Source organism: Pholcus phalangioides, unplaced genomic scaffold (genome assembly GCF_987345545.1).
Source record: "Pholcus phalangioides strain wild (caught in Gottingen) unplaced genomic scaffold, Ppha-v1.0 ptg000007l_1, whole genome shotgun sequence".
In the NCBI taxonomy this organism is placed as follows: Eukaryota; Metazoa; Arthropoda; class Arachnida; order Araneae; family Pholcidae; genus Pholcus; species Pholcus phalangioides.
In genome coordinates, this window is record NW_028301600.1 from 56,073,222 (window position 1) to 56,093,377 (window position 20,156).

Sequence of the window (20,156 nt, forward strand, 5' to 3'; positions counted from 1 at the left end):
GTATTGTCTAAAGGGTACCGTGGGCAAAAAAGGTTAAGAACGCAACACATTCACACACAACAGTATACACAACACTTTCTAGATACTTCACCAATTCATTAGAAATTATTGAAACAAATGTCTATTAGGTGAAAGTTCAGTTTAGTAGCAGTGTCAATGACCATCCATCAGAAATGATTTGATATTACTTAAGGTATCTGACTACCTTTCTTGTCACTTTTCTTTAAAATGGTTATCTAGTGAACTTCAAATACATTTTTTGATAGAAAGTGTCTCGAATTGGGGAAAACAGTGACAAATTTTGGTCTATCTATTATATTTTCTATGAAAAAGTCGTTTTTATGTCAAATTTTAGGCAAAATTCAGGTGATATTCGAAACACGATTGCAAAAAATTTTATTAAATGCTTTGTGACTTTCATAGTGCATTTAGCTAGTAATGTTGCAGGTTATGAACCAAAATTTAAAGCATTGCATGATATGTTCATAAGTTACACCAAAATATGTTTAAGTACGTGTGAATTTTTTGAAATTTCATCCTACATTTTGTCTATAAAACACTGTAATTCAAAAAATATATGTGATAGACCATAGATTTTGGTTCATAACCTCAACAATATATAGCAAAATATCACATTAAAATTTCGTAAGGATGCAATGCATCAATTTTTACAAATCATGTCACAAAGTCAAGTAAAATGTTAAAAATAACATTCTTCGTAAAACACATTTAAAGTCTTTATTCGCGTATTACTTGCATGTAAAAATGCAACACTAAAGTGCATGTAACTTTGATTCTAAGCATCATATAAACAAAACTAGGTCTGGTTTGGAATCAAAACAAATAGGGCTTTTATAAAAAATAAAAAAATGAAAATCCATATTTTCTTCCAAAATGATGTTTTCAATGTAGTCGGATACCTTAAATATAGGAACCCAGATGTGTTTGGTAGTTTGCTGTCTATGCTAATAAATCAAATAGAAGTTTTATTGTGGAAAAAGGTGCAGTGCTTATGTAGATATAGCAATTATATTAAAAAAAAAAATTCGGATAATTTTGTACAACTACAGCATTTCCCCCGGATAAATATGGTAAATCTGATTAACTGTTCATCACATTGACGATTACCTAAAAATGATTTATTATGCATTCAGCAAAAAAAAAGCTTAAAGATGGTATAGTGCATAGGTTCCCAAACTTTGTTCCATCGCCCCTTTTTCAAAAAAAAATTCTTTCCCCATCACCCCCCCCAACTCAAGTCCACCCATAAAATCCTATAGTAAACCCATAGCTTCTACTGCCCCCGAATCATTCTGTTGAGCCAAGGGGGGAGATATGTCCACTTTGGGAGACATTGGTATAATGTAAAATAATTGATACTCAATAACTCACTTTATACTGCTTTTCTAGTGTGACATTCCTGTCATCTGCTTCATCACTTGGAACTAACAAGTTATGAATATAAGCGGGTAACTGATTTACATGCACTTCTGTATCACCACTTTCAATAGCCTCTAAAAGAGCATCATGAATAAATATGTATTGTTCCTGTAAAAGAATAAAAAAATAAATTCTCATTTTCAGTATCATATTCGTTAAATATACAGGGTGATTCAGAACTCGTGGTCAAAACTTCAAGGAGTGATGGAACACATCTAAACAAGCAATTTTTTTCATACAACACATGGTTCTATACAAGCAGTATGTAACCTGAGGGGCCCCGCCAGTTACTGATGGGAAGTCCCGCAGATTTGCTGCTGGGGGTTCTGCATGCGATCGTCATCGAACCCAAAATATGAAATTGCGCAAAATTAAATTGTGATAAATGTTTTGGAATATAATTGTATAGGAAGAATGTGCAACTTCATGCCGTCTGTGGGCCGTGGACCACTTTTTGGTTAATAACTTGATGAGAATTTCAATGTGCAATAGGCCTATGTTTTAAGTCCTACAATGTTTACTCCTATGCTTCCAACTTCCATGTCAAAAGTTGAAATATTATTTTATTCCGTATGATATGTAAATGAATTTTACTATTCAGTATGCTAAGTTTTTACAGGCTATTGATTCTGCTATCTGATTGGATCTTGGAATGGGAAGTTTTCCCTTAAAGGCCACCAGTTTTCTGAGAAAGACAGATCTAAACATATAACGATAAAAAAAACATTTAACAAAGTGTTTTGCCCTGAGTAGGCATATGTCATTATGTTCTGGTGAACTGACAGTCTAATCAAGTTAGACGCAGTGACTTAGGGCCACCGAGCTCTTATTCCTATCAGCCATAGGACAAGCGAGATAAAGCACTAGCATAGTGGATAAAGGACACAGACTCCTCACCGAAACCTGGTCTTGCTCACATCATAACAAAGTGTTGCTCACATCTGTCAATTTTAAAATTCTAATTTGCTTCCAAGTGGTAGTGTTAAAAAATAGTTTTTGTGTGAACAGATTTTTTTTTCCTAATTTTGATTACAATTATAACCTTATTTACTAATTTTACATACACATAAGTAGTTTGTTTTTTAGTTAATAAAGGATACATTTTCAAGTAATATGATGAAATTTAGTTGGGGAAAAAACCCAGTACTTTTAAATTATAACAATTATAGTCTGTCGCAAAAGTATATAGACAATGGTTTTTCATGAATAAACAAATCAACCATTCCACAATCTCAAGTTTTTCATACATAAACAACACACAGATAAAGTCATTTCACAATAGTTGAACAGAATTTTTCTCAAGAAATGAATTAACAAAAATTAAAAACTGAAAAACAGCCTATCTGAAAAGTATATAGACTTCACTTGAAAAAACTTGCAAAACAAGAGATCACGATATTTGCATATTTTAATGTGGTTACCATGATGTAATCATTGAAAGAGTATAATAGTTTTTCGAAAACTTGTATTGCAAGTAGTTTTCATTATGCCTCCCAATGCTCATTACAGTGTAAGGGATGTGGCTAAAATCTGGTGTTTGAGGTCTGAAGGGTGTGGCTGACAAAGATAACAGGGCATAGCAGATTAAGTATATAAAATATTATCTATTAAACATTATCTATATTTTGCATTTAGCCAGAAATTGTCTGTGCATCAAATTTCATTAGACCTGAAGTGACCACAGCTTGGATGGGTAGAGATATTTTGCTTTTAGCCAGAAAATATTAGTCTGTGCATCAAATTTTACGTAGTTCATTAATTCTGGTATCAAAGGACATTGTTCATTGCTATTTGTCCAGCAATAGGCACGCATTTCAAAACATGCGCTATAAATATCTGCTGAAGCAGCACTACAAAGATGATCAATTGACTTTAGCCAGAATGACGTGAATTTAGGGGGATAAATGGTTCACTGTTGTCTTCAGGGATAGAAAACAGTTCAATTCCACATGGACCTGATGGCTGTACTCATGACTTCAGACACCAATCTTGCACTTTCTCCACCTGTAAGCAAGGAGGACAAATTGTCACGGAGTAGGGAGCATTTGGATTCAATGGAATGATTGATATTGGTTTTATGTGAGGTCAGCAGAAGCCAAAGACTGTTGGAACCTCTCTACTTCTAATCAAGAGCACAATACAGGGTCATTTTTAGTTGTTTCACCAGGTCAATGTTCCCTATTTACACATCTTCATCTACCAGTGCAAGGTTCACTGATAATAAGTGGAATGAGTTGGAATGATCAGCTATGAGCCCAGACATAAATTAAAGGAATTATGTATTTATAATTACCACTTCATATTTATTCTCAATGTCATCAGTTTTCAAATATTACGGTGTTGAAGTAGCAAATTATGCTAAGTTGGTTTTCTCTGGATTCCATTTTTCTTATACAACCAAGGTGAGGCCAAAGTTTAAGTTTCCACCAGAAACTGATGTTGTAAATAATTTTTCGGCATGCCCGATCAAGTATTTCAAACGATCTGTGGCAATGGCGCAACTGTGAAATTGTAAATATTCAAATTATGCTGATGTCTATAAACATTTTACACAGGCTGTTTTTCCTTTAATTTTTGTTAATCCATTTCTTGAGAAAAATTCTGTTCAACTATTGCGAAATGACTTTACCGGAATGGGGTTCATGTATGAAAAATTTGAGAGAGAAATGTGGAGGGGTTGATTTATTTAAGAAAAACAATTGTCTATATGCTTCTGCAACAGACTACATACACTAGTGGAAAATAAAATCCCAACACCAAGAAGAAATTAGTTCAGAGGAATGAAATTTAGGCAAAGCAATTGTCTAGGTAACATTTATTTGATTAAAGTTTGAAGGTCACAGGTTAAAGTGAGCACAAGAAGATTCATTTCAAATGTGAAATGGGGGTACATTAATAACCACTGTAGTCACCACGATTGTGAATGCAAGCATGCAAACATGCATGCATTGTCTCATACAGGTGCAATATGTCATTTTGTGGGATGGAGTTCCATGCCTGTTGCACTTGGTCAGTCAAATCAGCAACGGTCAATGCTGGTTGTGGATGATGCTGGATTTATCTTCCAATAATGTCCCATACATACTCTATGGGATAAAGATCTGGTTATCTCGCAGGCCAAGGCAACATGTTGACACTCTGTAGAGCACGTTGGGTGACAGCAGCAGTATGAGGATGAGCATTATCCTGTTCGAAAACACCCCCCTGAATACTGCTCATGAATGGCAACACAACCGGTTCAATCACCAGTCTGACATACAAATTTGCTGTCAAGGTGCTATGAATAATGACGAGAGTGCTCCTGCTGTCATAAGAAATTGCTCCCCAGACCATAACTCCTGGGGTAGGTCCAGTGTGTCTACACAGCAGACAGCTTGGTTCCAAACACTCACCTGGCCTCCTTCTTACCGATGTATGACCTTCACTGGCACCAAGACAGAAACAACTCTCATCTGAGAACACAACAGATCTCTGCTCCGTCCTCCAATGACACCACTGATGTTGCAGATGGCAGTGATTTGGAGTTAGTGGAATGAACGGTACAGGCCGTCTGGCTCAGAGCTGTCCCTCAAGTAATCGATTTGTTACAGTTCGCTGTGGCACTCTGGGGACAACAGAAGCTCTAATTTTTGCTGCAGATGCAGTACGATGCGACACAGCCATGCAGCAAATACGGCAGTCTTCCCTCTCAGTAGTGGCCAGTGTGTGGCTGTACCCTAGTCTTCTTGAGACAATGCCTTTCCGTCACCACTGCTGCCAACAATTATGCACAGTGGATACATCCCTGCCAAGTCTTTCTGCAATATCACAGAAAGAAAATCCACCTTCTTCATAGCGCTATTACATGACCTCATTCAAACTCAGTAAGCTGATGATACTGCCTTCTTCGTCTCCTTAAAGGCATTCTTGACTAAAATGTAGCTGTCAATGTCTAATCCAGACGATAAATAATGCTCTCTCACGAAGTTTACATCGCGTATTTAAAGCAAACGTGAGTTGCATGATCATAGTGCTACTACCAGCGCCACTTTTATTCGTCTAGCGCAAAATTTGAATAGGCGTCATCGTTCAGATGTGCAAACATGCCTCCCAAATTTCATTTATCTAGCATAACTCCTTCTTGGTGTTGGGATTTTATTTCCCGTCTGTGTATGTTATTTATATAGCACACATTATTTTAAAAATTACCTGCTTATACATATTATGTTCATGCAACAAGATGTTCACTTACAGTGTGCTACCATTGTAAGTGATCATAACATTCAACATTGTAACATTCATGAAAGTCATATACCATATATACCCCTGCATAAGCAAAGTTTTTTTTGTGGAAAAATTTGTTCCTCAAGTGTGGGAGGGAGTCGGCTTATACTCTGGTCAGTTTTTGATGAGAAAATATTGACCCCTGCAATCAGTAATCATTTTTGTAGCAGTGTTCGAGAAACCGGCATTATTGGATATGTTCAAACCCCATAGAACCGATAACGTCAAAGCCGAGGCAAAGGAATTGAAAACATCATTGGCTTTGATACCAGGTGGGCTAACTTCAATTATACAACCTTTAGATGTGAGCATCAACAAGCCTCTCAAAGACTATTTGAGGAATTTGTGGATCAAATGGATGAGTTCCAATGATAAAGAAACTACAAAATGTTATGAGGCATGGAATTCTGTTTGTGTCAAAATTATCATCCGATTCTTCAAAAAGTGTTGCATTAGCAATGCGATGGATGGAACTGAAGATGATATCCTCTTTGAAAGTGACAATAACGATGACAGCCCAGATGAGGATAAAAACAAAGATGTTGCACCCCCTATAATGATCTGATGAATTACGATGAGCTTGGAGATTCAGAAGAAATGGATTAAAAAGTTTAAATCATTTTCTATTGTAAATTTCCCTCAAGCTATTCATTTTGCATGAAAATATAATCTTTTTTTTTTGTCTAAAATGCACAGATTTTTTGGGGTCGGCTTATACACTGGTTTTCAATTTATTGCAGTTTCTGTAATCCTGAAGTGGGGGTCGGCTTATACATGAGTATATACGGTATATATGCAGCCAAACCACTTTAGGGGAGTCACTCTTGGGAAAAAGCAAAAATATAACCCCCATAAGCAAGGTGACCAGATAAATGGAGTAGGCAATGGTAGCACTGCTCTCCCTTTCCTACTGATGAATTCATGCATGTTAAAAAAACTGATGTTTAGTCAAATGAGTTGAATATTGTAAATTTAAGGATTCAAGTTATTTATATTGAAATTCATACTATTTATCTTAATTTTTCCTTCCATACCGTAATCCTGAAATTTTGCAAAATATCACAATAGGATCATATTGACTGCAGTAGGTTTTTTTATAGTTTATATGATAAAAATTACTCCAGTAATAATGATAAAATAATAGTTCAAGACCATCAGAATTTATTCAAAGAAATAGAAATTAAATTTATTAGACCAGAAATAATTATATTACATACTAGCTTGCGCGTTGCTGCGATCTCAGAAGAAAAGAAATTCAAGGAAATGAAGGAAAGGAAAAAAAACTATGCCAGAAACCTTCGGGGGAGGATACTCAACTTCCCAAAGTTTCATGGCGATCGGATGATTGGTGTTGTAATGCATAAAGGACAGACATACATTCGTTTTTATATACAGATTAGTGAGACCAAAATTTAAAAAAAAAATATTCAATTTTATAGCAGTACTTAAAAGATTCTAAATTATCAGTCACTGGTAATTTAAATGCAAAGTTCAGTCACTGGTAATTTAAATGCGAAGTCCAGTACTGGGATGCATTAAAATAAAAATTAGGAGCTCTCAGAGCTATTTTAAAGCAGCTTGATTACTTCAAGTGCATAAGTAGCTCCAGTGATTATGAGATTTGGTATCATGATGTTTGAGAGAGAGAATTACTGTGCAAATAGGTAGGCAGGTACTTCCTGCTACGCAGGGACCCAGAATATATTTTTGCCAGGGGACCCTATGATACTGCTGATACAGTCATGCACTCTCTCCTATCCTATAGCCGACACTCTAAATAGCTAACACTATTGGTGGAGCACCCTGTAGTGAATTCATAATGTGCAAAAAAAAAAAACTCATGCAAAATTAGATTCATTCATTCAGTGCTGAAAATTTATCAAGCTCCCTCATGTGGGAGCCCATGCTCTGTCGAATGGCAGAAAAACTACCAATATTTGAGCATCAAGTTAATCACATACAATGTATGAAAAGTTTAATTTCTATGAAAATTTATGAAGGGTATTTTCATAAAAGTGACCACTTAAGTGGAGTGTGGAGACATTATCAGGAGCTTGATAAGATAAGAATGCCATTGAAGACAATCAGCATTGTAAAAAAGTGACCTGCTAAGTGGAGTGATACATTGAGGTTTGAATGTATAACCAGGGTTCCAGTGTACACTTTTATTGAACCATTCCCATATATAATTGAGCATGCACATTAACCTTTAGACTCTAAGGCTATATTTTGCAGGTGCGCAGGGCCAGGCTGTATGGGAAAAAATGTTAGTGCTTAATTTTCTTTAAACAACGTATGACACTGTAATATGTTTAAATTTCTTTTATATCATACTTTTACATAAATGTAACATACATGTATCATACTCCTGACCAGAACTGTGTTATTTGAGTTGCACATCACAGGCTAATAAGGTTTAAACACTCAGGCATTCTATTAAAGGAATGACATATGGGGCATACGTCTTGGTCTCTAAATATCTAAATGAGAGGATGTGTATGCTGTGGAAGTTAAGGGGGTTTAAGCTTGTAAAATTTCAACTACATACATGGGTATTATTCGTGTTCTATAATAACTTTACTATTTTTTCCCCAAAAATAATTCAGAAGAAAACATAATACAAATCATGTTCACAACTGTTTTATGTATGTGAAAATAAATTTTGTATAGGAAAAAATAATCATACAATTACCTCGGTTTGAACTAAGTAGTTCCGTTGCTGTCTTATGTGTTTCAAAAATCCATAAACATTGATACTTTTCTTATGTTGAATTTGTTGTAGCATGGCATCAAGAACAATGTAAGTTCCAGTTCGACCAACACCAGCACTGATAAATAAAAATATAACTAAATTAATATGAAAATTTAAGATGTCACTATTTTATCAACTTGTTAAAGGCCACATTGGCCATGGTTAGTTGATGATAAACAAGTTCACTTTGCCCTGAAATGGATAAGCACCTCTAGTATGGAAGCATTGTTCCATTTACCTTACTGCTGAACATTTTCCTTCTTATTGTAGTTTCTCCACAGAAATAAACTTGCAGTACCAGACTTTAAAGCATTAGCATACGCAAAGGGGGGTTTTAGGGTTCTAACCCCCCTCAAGCCGAGATTGTAGTGCTATTTTGCAGGAAAAAACGTAAAACCCCCTTGAGAAGGGAAAAAAACTGAACCACCCCCCCCCCCCGGAGAAAATTCATTGTATCCTATGCTTTAAAGATTTCACATCACATTTCAAAACATTTATGCAGGGAGGAGCTAAAATAAAAGGTACCTATAAATAAAGTTTGTATGTTCTGATTTGCCTGAAGTCTTGACTACCCATCAGAAAGTTATGAAACTTAGGGAATTTTTTAATGAAATGAAAAGAAAGAAGTTGAGAGGGCAAAAAAAAAAACATGTAGAGACATTAACCATTCAAAGGTATTTTCTGTGAAAATCATATCACATGTAACCTTATGCGAACATGTGACCAAACTGCTCAATCCTCCTAATAGAAGTATCTAAGCATCTCCGGCAGAACAATTTCCATTCTCATTTCTCCACTAAAGAATATGATATTGAATTTAGAAGAATTTTCCGCTTTGCTGGTGGAACTCTTTTACAAACACAATGATTATGCATGAAAAGCTCTGCCCAGATTTATCTTTGCAAGAGCTTTGAACACCATCCCCCCTTTCATTAACACATTCCTAAAGTGTCATAATTTCCTGATGGCTAGTTAGTTTTAAGCTGCAGACAGTTCAAAACAGGCCAACTTCAAATAAATATATATACACACACACACACCTACATACTGTAATGATTTAAATTATATATTAAGTTTCTTTCAAAACAAATGGGGAGAAAATTCTGGAATCGTTACAAAGTAATTTTTTAGAATGCATTACTCTTAAATATTTAATTTCTCTAAAGCAGTGTTTCTCAAAGCACGAGAAACCCCCGCTCACAGGGCCATCGCCAACCTTTGCCAAGAGCGCCGCGGGAAGCTAAAGAAATTGATTTGTGTGTGTATTTATGCTTTGAAGCGATTCTTTTATATAAGAAAATATCTACCTAACTATTCTGGGGAGTCACTGATAAATCATGAATTGGGCAAGGAAGCCATCGGTGACAAAAGGTTGAGAACCACACACACACTGCTTTAAAGAATAACTTCTAAGAAAACGCTACAGATAACCTAAGATGAGCAGAACAGAAACAACCTTGGACTATCACTTCCATCAATCCACTCATTGAGATGTTCCACACCATTTCATGAAGAGGTTTCTAAAGTCTAAAGTTTTACAGTTTTTCTGAAAGCCACATTTTATATTCAGCCAAAACAACAAAAATTGTGTGGTACTTAAAAAGTTGATGCATATTTATGAACATTTGTATTGAATTGGAAAAACAGAGGAAAGTTGAAAAAAACAGCATTAAATGCGGGTAAAACAGTTTTTCTGTATTTAACTGTGTTTCGCAAAACTTTGCTTTATTTTTTAAATTTGAATATCTCAGTGAATATTGCACTTAGAAATGTGGGTTTTTGTTGACATCAAGAGAGACAGGGCAATAACTTTCTAATTGGGTTTTTGAGCACACTTTTGGGACTGTATAAAAAGTTAATCCCTTCATTTTCTTATGTGTATGACTTCTAAAATAAATTTTGAGATTTTAAGTAACTGAATGCCATTTGAAAAGTTTTTGTAATTGAAAGTATATTTGTAAAGTGAACGGTTACAGACATATCTGCTGTGCAAACAATTTGGGACAGCCTGAATAGCCCATTACTAGGGAGTGGGTATTTTTTTCTTTGCAAGCATTATATATATATATATTTTCCTTTTTCTCCAGCCTGATTAAGTTGTAGTATACTTGCATTACGGTCATTTATTTATATCATGGGAAATCGCTGGGTACGCAATTTTTTTATATATAAAGGGAGGGAGTGCTATGTATTACTTTATGGTATTGAATTATTCTACAATACGTTTGTATTTTTGTGTGGCAACACTCATGAAACTTGAGCTAAGGCCGTGCAGATGCAGCACTTGGCACGGAGAATAAAGCTCAGTTGGTAGTCATGGTTACAGTGTGTGAAATGAGAGAGAAAAGACACTCTAATTTACGGAGAGTGAACAGTTATGCATCATGAATACATTTTTTAAGAAACCTCAAAGAAAGTGGACCCGGAGAAGCTGAACTGGAACAACAAGCGAGATTGACTACATTCTATCTAATAAGAAGCATATGATCTAAGACTGCAGTGTTCTCAACACATACAAAACCGGAAGCGATCATCGACTGGTAAGATGTAGAATAATGCTTAACACTAGAATGGAAAGAGCAAAACTTATAAAAAAATACAAAAATAGTCATCGATATAACAAACCTTCAAGAACATCAATATAAATTCCAGTCAGATATGAAGAACCAATTTTATTTGCTATATAACACCACTGAAGATAGACAAGATGCCACAACAAACAGAACTCTAACTGCTACCCTAAAAGAAGTAGCAAAAGAAGTTGCTGGAGGAAAAATAAATCAAACCGGTGAAGAAAATAACAGAAGAAACAAAGAAACTGATGAAAGATCAGAGAGAATTTCAGATTGAGGTGAATGACGCTAAATCAAAAGTTGAATATGCAGAACTTTGTAAAACAGTACAAAAGCAGATTACAGAAGATGTCAGGAAGTTTGTGATATTGTAAAGAAAGCACTGGAAGATAATAAGAGCTTAAAATCAGCAAAACGATTCATTTGGATAAAGGAAAAGCAAAGATTAAACTTGGAAAAGGAGTCGAACAGGACAATTTACTTTATCTCACCAAAACTCTTTACCGCTATTTCACAAGAAGTATTCAGAAAACTGGATTAGGCTGAGAAAGGAATTAAAATAAAAGGAGAATTTCTCAACCAGTTACGTTTTGTCGATGACATTGTTATAATCAGAAGTAATCCAGATGAACTAGAAGAAATGATACAAGAACTGGTGAAGGCAAGTATTCAGGTGGGCTTGAAAATGAATCTGCAAAAGACTAAAGTTATGTTCAACTCCTTTGCATTGAAGAGGACGATTTTGCTCAACAACACAGAGATAGAAGTAGAAAGCTATGTATACCTGGGACAAGAAATTACCATGGACAGCGGAATCATTAATGAAATAAACAGAAGGAGCAGGATTGGATGGAGCACTTTTGGCAAAAATTGTAATTCAGAAGAGCCACATGCCAGAAATCCACAGAGACAGAAAACGAATCACTTGGATAAGAAACCACACAAAGGTATATGATATCGTGGAAAGAATTAAACATCTAAAATGGAATTGGGCTGGACATATGGCAGAAGACCGGACAACAGATGGACCACAATTATTCTAGATTGGTACCTCGTGGTGTTCAACATCCTAGACGTCGTCCCCACGCAAGATGGATTGACGAGATCAGGAAAGTGGCTGGAGTCAACTGTATGGCTAAAGCATCAGACAGAGCAAAATGGAAAAATTTAGAGGAGACCTTCATCCAGCAGCGGACTGATAATGGTTGATGATTATGATAACATGTAATGTACTCGAAAGAAGCTTTCTGATTGCCATACACCAGCAGCTTTTGATGAAAGTATACAATTGGCTTCAGTTTGCATGCAAGTTCAGTTTTTGTATTCAGTTTCTTTGAGCATGTGGAATAGCAGAAATTGGTTTATACCAAAAAAAAAAAATTTTTTACCATCTCTTCAGAATGTCATTACTTCAGTAAATTATACTATAAGCTTTAGAAAAAATTGTAATAAATTTCTGCATATTTTGTATATACCAAGTTAATAAAAGAAGGTTACTCACCTACAGTGAACAATTATTGGACCTCCAGATGGAGGATTTGCATGAGATGATTTTCGAACAAATGTAAGAACAGGGAGTGCATGATCAGGTACACCATGGTCTGGCCAGTTGGTATAATGATACTGATATACATTTCTTTCTGCCGCTTGTTTCTAAGACAGAGAAAAACTCTTATGAGGCAATAACCATATAAATTGAAGCTTCTGGTACTTTTAAAGGTTAAGAAAATTTTTTCCAGTCAGCAGTTTCATGCATTCAAAGCAGTCCAGAGAGACCTTTCTCTCTGGGCCCCCTCTCTTCCTCTTAACAACACTAGTAAAATTTTTATTCTTCTTTAAGGGAGAGATGGGTGTTTATCACACAAAATGGAGGACACTATACAAAAAAAAAAGATTCATGCCAAAAAAAATTCAAATTCCTGCACAACTTACAATGTTTGAACGGTTAAGAAATGAGTAATTCCTATAACCTTTCTCTTGGGCAGAAATTTTCCTAGAGTTATACCCAGGGCCAGACTTAGGCAGGTGCAAAAGGTGCAGCCACATTGAGCCGCTAAATTTTATGGGACCAGAAAAAATGGAACAAAAATACTTTTATTCAGCTTCATTTTGACAAAGCAATAGCTCATAATTCTTCCCAAGACAGGGAACCCAGAGGCCTAGAGTTTTGACCCCCACCCCAAGAGTTCACATGGGTATGGTGCCTTGGTTGCTGGATGAGAGAAGCTAAATTCTCCCTTTAATGACATATTTAAAATTGCACGGGTGGTTGTATGTTTACCCCTGCAAAAGTGTATTCAGTTGCAGCTCTAAAATACAAATGGTCAGTATATGAACTTTTAAAGGCTTTTGCCAAAGATAAGAAGTAAAGGCAGGCCCCAACTAACAGAGCAAGGAAAAAGTGTTGAATTCTACGATTCATTAAAGGAATTAAAAATACATGGGTAGAGATCATCAATCCTCACAGCCCTTCCATTGTGGTGCCCTACATATAGATATTATAGACATGCACCTTAGGCGGGCCCCTCTGCAGTGAATTTATATAGGGGAAGAAACAATAAGACTCATTCCAGGCTGGAGCCCTGTCAGCCCCATCCTTGTGAGGCCATGATTGTGGGGCAGTGGTTCTCAACCTTCAAGTGCCTGGGGCCACACTCAGTGCTGTCTTAATGTATGGATTCACCCGGGTGCCTCAAGAGAAAGAGCCTCACAAAAGTAAAATGTGGTTGAAATTTTTGAGAATTTACCTGGTAGGGCCTCAGAAAAATCACTTGGCCCGGAGGACCATGATGCTCTTAATACGGCCTTGGCCACACTTACAATTTTTCTCGCTGGGAGGTGGGTAGGCTACTATTTTCCCAATTTTATTGCCAAATTGCTTCTTATCACCATAATGTAGTACATAGTTTGATAGTCATTCCCGTGTGTTAGTGTAAAAACTGGTGAGCGCCGGGGCAACCAAGGACACTGGAGGATTAAAAAACAATTTTGGAGGGCTGCAAAGCTATTTTTGCATTTTATTTTTATCATTTTATCCGTCCCTGGTTATACCATTAATTATACAATATTAGTTATACCATTAAACTCATAAATGCAAGGGGAATTCCCCCAGTTTCATGTAGGGAGATAGCATTGAGAAACTTTATTGCATTATGCATGTCTTTATTGTGCAATTAACAGTAGTAATTGTGTAAGTAACAGTAGTAATTGTGTAAGTAACAATAGTAATTGTGTAAGTAACAGTAGTAATTGTGTAAGTAACAGTAGTAATTGTGTAAGTAACAGTAGTAATTGTGTAAGTAACAGTAGTAATTGTGTAAGTAACAGTAGTAATTGTGTAAGTAACAGTAGTGTGTAATTATGCAGGTCTTTATTGTGTATATTTAGGAAGTCCAAAGGTGATAAAGAGAAGATTTTAGTTAGTTCAATGGAACATCGGAATAAGTTCATGTCAGGAAGAGGCATATGTCCCGCTCAATTAATGTTTAATCGTCGGCTGAAAACAAAATTACCTATTTCATAGGAATTGCTCAAAACTAAGCTAAACAAGAATGTGACCCACCTTTTGAAAGAAAAGCAAAAAAAAACAGCTTAATTCAGGATAGGATTGCCTTGGACATCTGTAATTCTAATCTGCAAGAAAGACTGCTTCGAGAACCTGATCTCACAGTAAACAAAGCAGTTGATAGCATACATATTTGTGAGATTACCCGAAGACAGATGGGGAGAGCACATGTGAGCCTGAACAGGGATCTAATATGCCCAATCTATAATTTTGTATACACAGTAACTAACTGAATAATAATTAAACTAATGATACAAAATGACCTGTATATTGTAGATATATCAGTAGGTACATGACACCTTTCACACATCCCTAACGGCAACTCTGAAATACAGAACCAAATACTATATAGAACTTGGTTAATTCAGACTTTGGGATAATTCAATTTTTTTGGCAGCTCCTTGAACTTTGACTTAACCAGGTTGAACTAAATAAATAAGGATAGTAAGTCAAAGGACTGTAACATCATGTTAAAAATGGGCAGTAATCATTGCTATATGTGTGGAAATGCTGTTAAACTCTGAAATGCTCAGATTTATGTTTAAAAAAAAAAATTCTGAATACATTCAAAATTCCTGTAAGTGACAACCAATGCAAGTGAGGTTCAAGAGGGTGAACACATTCCCTCTCCTTTATAGGCGCCTTAATACAGGATGTATATGTAAGTTGGTATGTTATTAACCCTAGATAACTAAACATTTGCTAATAGACTACCGACCCCCTATTAGTCACTGAGTAATACTGATTTAAGTTTAGTTATCTAGGGTTAACTTTCCACAACCTTAAATACCATCAGAAAGCTATAAACTATCAGAAATTTTTAGTGAACGAATAGTTAAGAAATTGAGAGGGAAAAATAATCAGCTTCAACATTCACCAATATAGGTTGTTTCTATGCAAATTTTAGTGTACATACTAATTTTGTGCAAAAATGTGACCAAACTGCTGCAGCTTCATGACAGGGTACCTAAACATTTCCAGAATAACTATTTCCATTCTTATTTCTTCCCTCAAGAGTATGAACATAATTGTCATCAAAGAAAGACATTTTCTGGGGAAAAAACTATTATCATGTGAAAATACAACACTTACCTTTTTCATCTTAACATTTCTGATTGCGAATGTTCTGACTGTATAGGTAGCCATGACCATTTCTTGTACTAGGCGCACTTGTATTATACCATATGTTTCTGCACCTTCTTTGGGCCAATACATATCACACTTCCTCTGAAACAAATGCAGTATATGGGTAGAGCAATGTTTTTCCGAAGTTTTTCAAAAGGCTAAGCATGCAGTTTTTCTAAGAGCAAAAGGTATTAAAATGAATGAAATTTAACACATTTTTCAAAACGCTGTAAAATAAAATTCAAAGAAACAATTTGCATTCGTCCTTGTCAAATAATATAATCCATAGTCTGCATTAAAGAAGATAAGAAGTTGCATAATCGATTGCAATTACAGCTGAATACAGAGATTTAAGGCAAGAATATTTCAAAGAGTAAAAATATTCTTCTGATTGTAAAATTTGAGCTATCATTGAGAATATTTCTTTTCTCTTAAATGAAAGAAAATTACAAATTTTGTTGAAATTAACAAATGAATTTTAATTTTCATTTCCTGAAATAACATAATTACCTTATAATCAACTTTTTTTAATGAGAGAATATTTTCTGTAATGTAGTTTTTAAAAAGTTTAGTTGGTGGATTAAAGATTTTATAATTTCGTAATAAAGATTTTCAACAATTTGATTTTCAATAATCAACTTTTTTTAATGAGAGAATATTTTCTGTAATGTAGTTTTTAAAAAGTTTAGTTGGTGGATTAAAGGTTTTATAATTTCGTAATAAAGATTTTCAAAACCTATAGAGATTATAAAAATCATTCTAAAGTGAGCAAAATGTTTAGAAATAAGCGAATGAAACTACTACTTCTGTTACAGCAGTTATAGAAGGCAGGTTAGTAATTGCAATGCAACTTTTGCAAATATATTACATGTTCTTTCCTATAATGTCTAACAAGATGAATTAAAAATAAAATAAAACAGCCAAATGAATAGCACAGCAGCAGAATTCATAGAGTTTGGTTTTCCAAAAGAGTCCTCTTTTGTCTGAGATATTCAGCTAGCTCTAAGAATTAGTGCCTCTGATGGTGTACTTTCTATAGTTGGTGAATGAATTGACATTCATTTATTTGTTCATCACTGCTTGAACTCACATCATTAAATTCAGGATAAAAAAATATTTGTTGCATGGTAAATAGGTTTCAATTTCATTACTTTTTTTAACAAGTTGAAGAATGATTTTCTCTTCACTTTGGAAAAAAATGTGTGAAAAGAAAAAAATGGAAATGTGTTCAAGCTTTTATTTATTGCAGAAATACTTCAGCATTAATGCTGATTGTTAGTTTAAGTACTCCAATGTTGTGATCCCATTCAGACTAGCACACATCAAAGCATGAATTTTGAAACATTAAGCCCCAAATATATCTTCATCTAAAAATGTGAAAGAATTAATTACTATTTAAACTAATATGAATAATTAGAGTAACAACTGAGAACAGTTTTGTGTAACCTAAGAGAATAGAGATATTTAACTAATATAGATACCTCATACTAATGTAATCAATTTAAAATGGTAATGAATTGAAAAAAATTGAATTAAAAAATATATATACACAGGTTGCATGGCATTTTACTGGTGAATTAAAAGTATGAAGATCCTAGAGGTATAATTCCAATTAGAAAAAGCATCAAAATAATGTGTAGTACTCAGATACATCATTCTCTTTTTCAAGGGGAATGACAAGAGTCATTAACATACATTGTACAGTTATTAAAATGAAAAAATTAACTTTTTATATGGACACCATGTGCCCGAAAAACCCCAAAATTAGCTCAAAGAAGCAAAAAATTATGAAGTTGCTGCCCTGTCTTTCCTGATGCCAATAAAAATTCCATACTTCTAAGTGCAGTATTTGCTTAGATATTCCAATTTGAAAAATGGAGGAAAGTTGGAAAAAAATAGCATCAAGTACAGATAAACCATTTTAATTGCATTTAATGCTGTTTTTCCAGGGCAACAACTTTTTAATTGCATTTTTGGGCACAGGATGTCTGCATAAAAAGTTAATTTTTTATTTTAATAACTCTACCCTTGCAACATGAACAACATATCTGAGTACTACACGTTATTTGGATATTTTTTCCTAATTGGAAGTGTGCTTCTAGAATCAATGATTGGCCAGTAAAATGTAATGTGCTCTGTTATACCCCCATGCACTCTGTATATGTGTGTGTATATATACGGGGTGATTATAAAAAACTATCCCGACATATGGGCCCCTAACTATCATACCATTCACAGAAACTGAATGAAACTTTGGCATAAGGTATTTTGAGGTATACGCTCAAGAATGATATGGAAAACAACAGTGTCACTCTAACAGTTACGGTTACAGTGAGAAAATTTCGAAAATATCAAATGGCAACACCAAGTTTTTTGTATTGGAATGCGATCTCCATACTGAAAAACACTAAATAGCGTTGGAATGGCACCTGTAGCACGAAAATCCCCGGAGCTAGGCAAGGAAAAAGTAAAAAGGACTTTGCCGTGCACCAGAGCATTCATGTTCGTTTCATTCATCACACAGTTTCTTCGGCTGAAATCCCAGCCTGATTAGTCCTCCACAAGGTCATGTGGAAAATTTGTGAAACACAATAAAATGCTTTATTTTATGCTGCTTCTAAGTCTTTATTGGTTGTCCTCACTTTTAGCCTATCTACCGCCGGTGATTTTCATGCTACAGGTGCCATTCCAACGCTATTTAGGGTTTTTCACAATGGAGATCACATTCCAATACAAAAAACTTGGTGTTGCCATTTGATATTTTCGAAATTTTCTCACTGTAACCGTAACTGTTAGAGTGACACTGTTGTTTTCCATATCATTCTTGAGCGCATACATCAAAATACCTTATGCCAAAATTTCATTCAGTTTCTGTGAATGGTATGATAGTTAGGGGCTCGTATGTCGGGATAGTTTTTTTATAATCACCCTGTATATATATATATACACATATATATATATATAATATAATTTTTTTCAATTTTTGAGATATTCATTTACAAGTAAAATTAACGTGTGGTTATCTTCATTATTATTTTATTAAAAAACATCATTATCGTTATTGTAGCATCCAGAGAAAATTCTGAAATATTCTCCTTGATAACAATATTCTGACAGATTATTACTGAATATTTTCATCTGTACTTGATGAAAATATAGATATATGAGATGAAACAAACTTTCAAAGCTCTTGGTATAGAAACAAAAAGCTTATTGCCTTGTAAAACCCAAAAATACATTTAAAAAACAATCACCATTGTTAAAATCAGACAGATTAAATCAAACCAAAATTTCAACAAAAACTATATCATCAATATTCTATATCTCATCGATGACTGGTCAATGTTTTTTCATGAATTTGAAAACATAATACGATATAAATAACAAGTTTTTCATGACGGCATTTAATATGCATCAGCTGATGTACGTTTAGTGCAGTAAAAAAATACCATAGAAAAATGCTTTGAAGCTAAATTTTTGGAGTATTTTAGCATTTTAAACTTTCTGGTCTGCACAGAATCTATTCCATTGTACAATTTTAAGGATCTTGTTCATTTTTACCACACAGCAACTGATAACACACTACAGATTTTAACCATTTATTCCCCCTCCCCCCAAAAAAAGTTTATCAACTAAGACTGTACAAATTCAAAACTAGAAAATACTCTTTTGACAGAGTTTTCAAGACTCATTAGCCAAAGCACTGTTTGATTTTTCAAGTTTAGGTATATCCTCAGAGTTAAAAAAGCATCTAGAAATTTCTTTCCGCCAAACCACAGGATTAGTAATTTCTTCTGTTTCGTAAAACATAAGCAAAAAACCAGAGAGTTTCCTCAATTTTATATCCATTCAGCACTGACAAGAACACATTAATTTTTTTTATTGACTATGAGCAAGTCAAGTCATTTTGTACCAGTCGGCTCTTCAATTTATTTTATTATCTTTTTTTTTTTAGTTGCAATATACATTGTAAGGTTATGGCCAGAAAGTTTTTTTTAATATCTGAAATTTTAAGATAATTTAAAAAAAACATATAGCATAAAAGATCTTTTATAAACACAATGAAGAACAGTTAATGTTAATATAAAAATATATACAGTGCAACTCTGATAACTTGACATGTGGATAACATGAAATCTTTTATTTCCATATGGTTGGCACAATACTAAATTCAATTGGGGAACACCCCTCTGACTCAACACATGATCACTTGGCTATGATTCGTACTGGGTTACCACAACTAATTTTCAGAAATCTCCCATTTCTGGATCAGTTAGAAAAACTTCAGGACATTGCTCACTTGTATTTCAATACGTTTTTTCTACGTTTATTTGTTGATTGATATGTGTAGAATATTCTCACTCATAGTTTTTGGGTAGTGTTACTTCCATTACTTCCTGCTGTTTGGAATTTAAAACTTGGCCTGGGGACTACGAAA

At 34.5% G+C, this 20,156-nt stretch overlaps 1 protein-coding gene across 1 annotated transcript in view; it reads right to left on the bottom strand.

Annotated features, from left to right (window-relative positions):
* LOC149085519 (putative receptor-type tyrosine-protein phosphatase mosPTP-1) overlaps window positions 1–20,156 on the bottom strand; it is a 222,680-nt gene that overhangs the window by 29,206 nt on the left and 173,318 nt on the right. The window contains exons 17-20 of the mRNA XM_089233576.1: window positions 15,686–15,820; window positions 12,530–12,681; window positions 8,396–8,531; window positions 1,393–1,548 (exon numbers count right to left, since the gene is read on the bottom strand). Coding sequence (XP_089089702.1) covers window positions 1,393–1,548; window positions 8,396–8,531; window positions 12,530–12,681; window positions 15,686–15,820 — 579 coding nt within the window. The remainder of the gene's footprint in view (window positions 1–1,392; window positions 1,549–8,395; window positions 8,532–12,529; window positions 12,682–15,685; window positions 15,821–20,156) is intronic.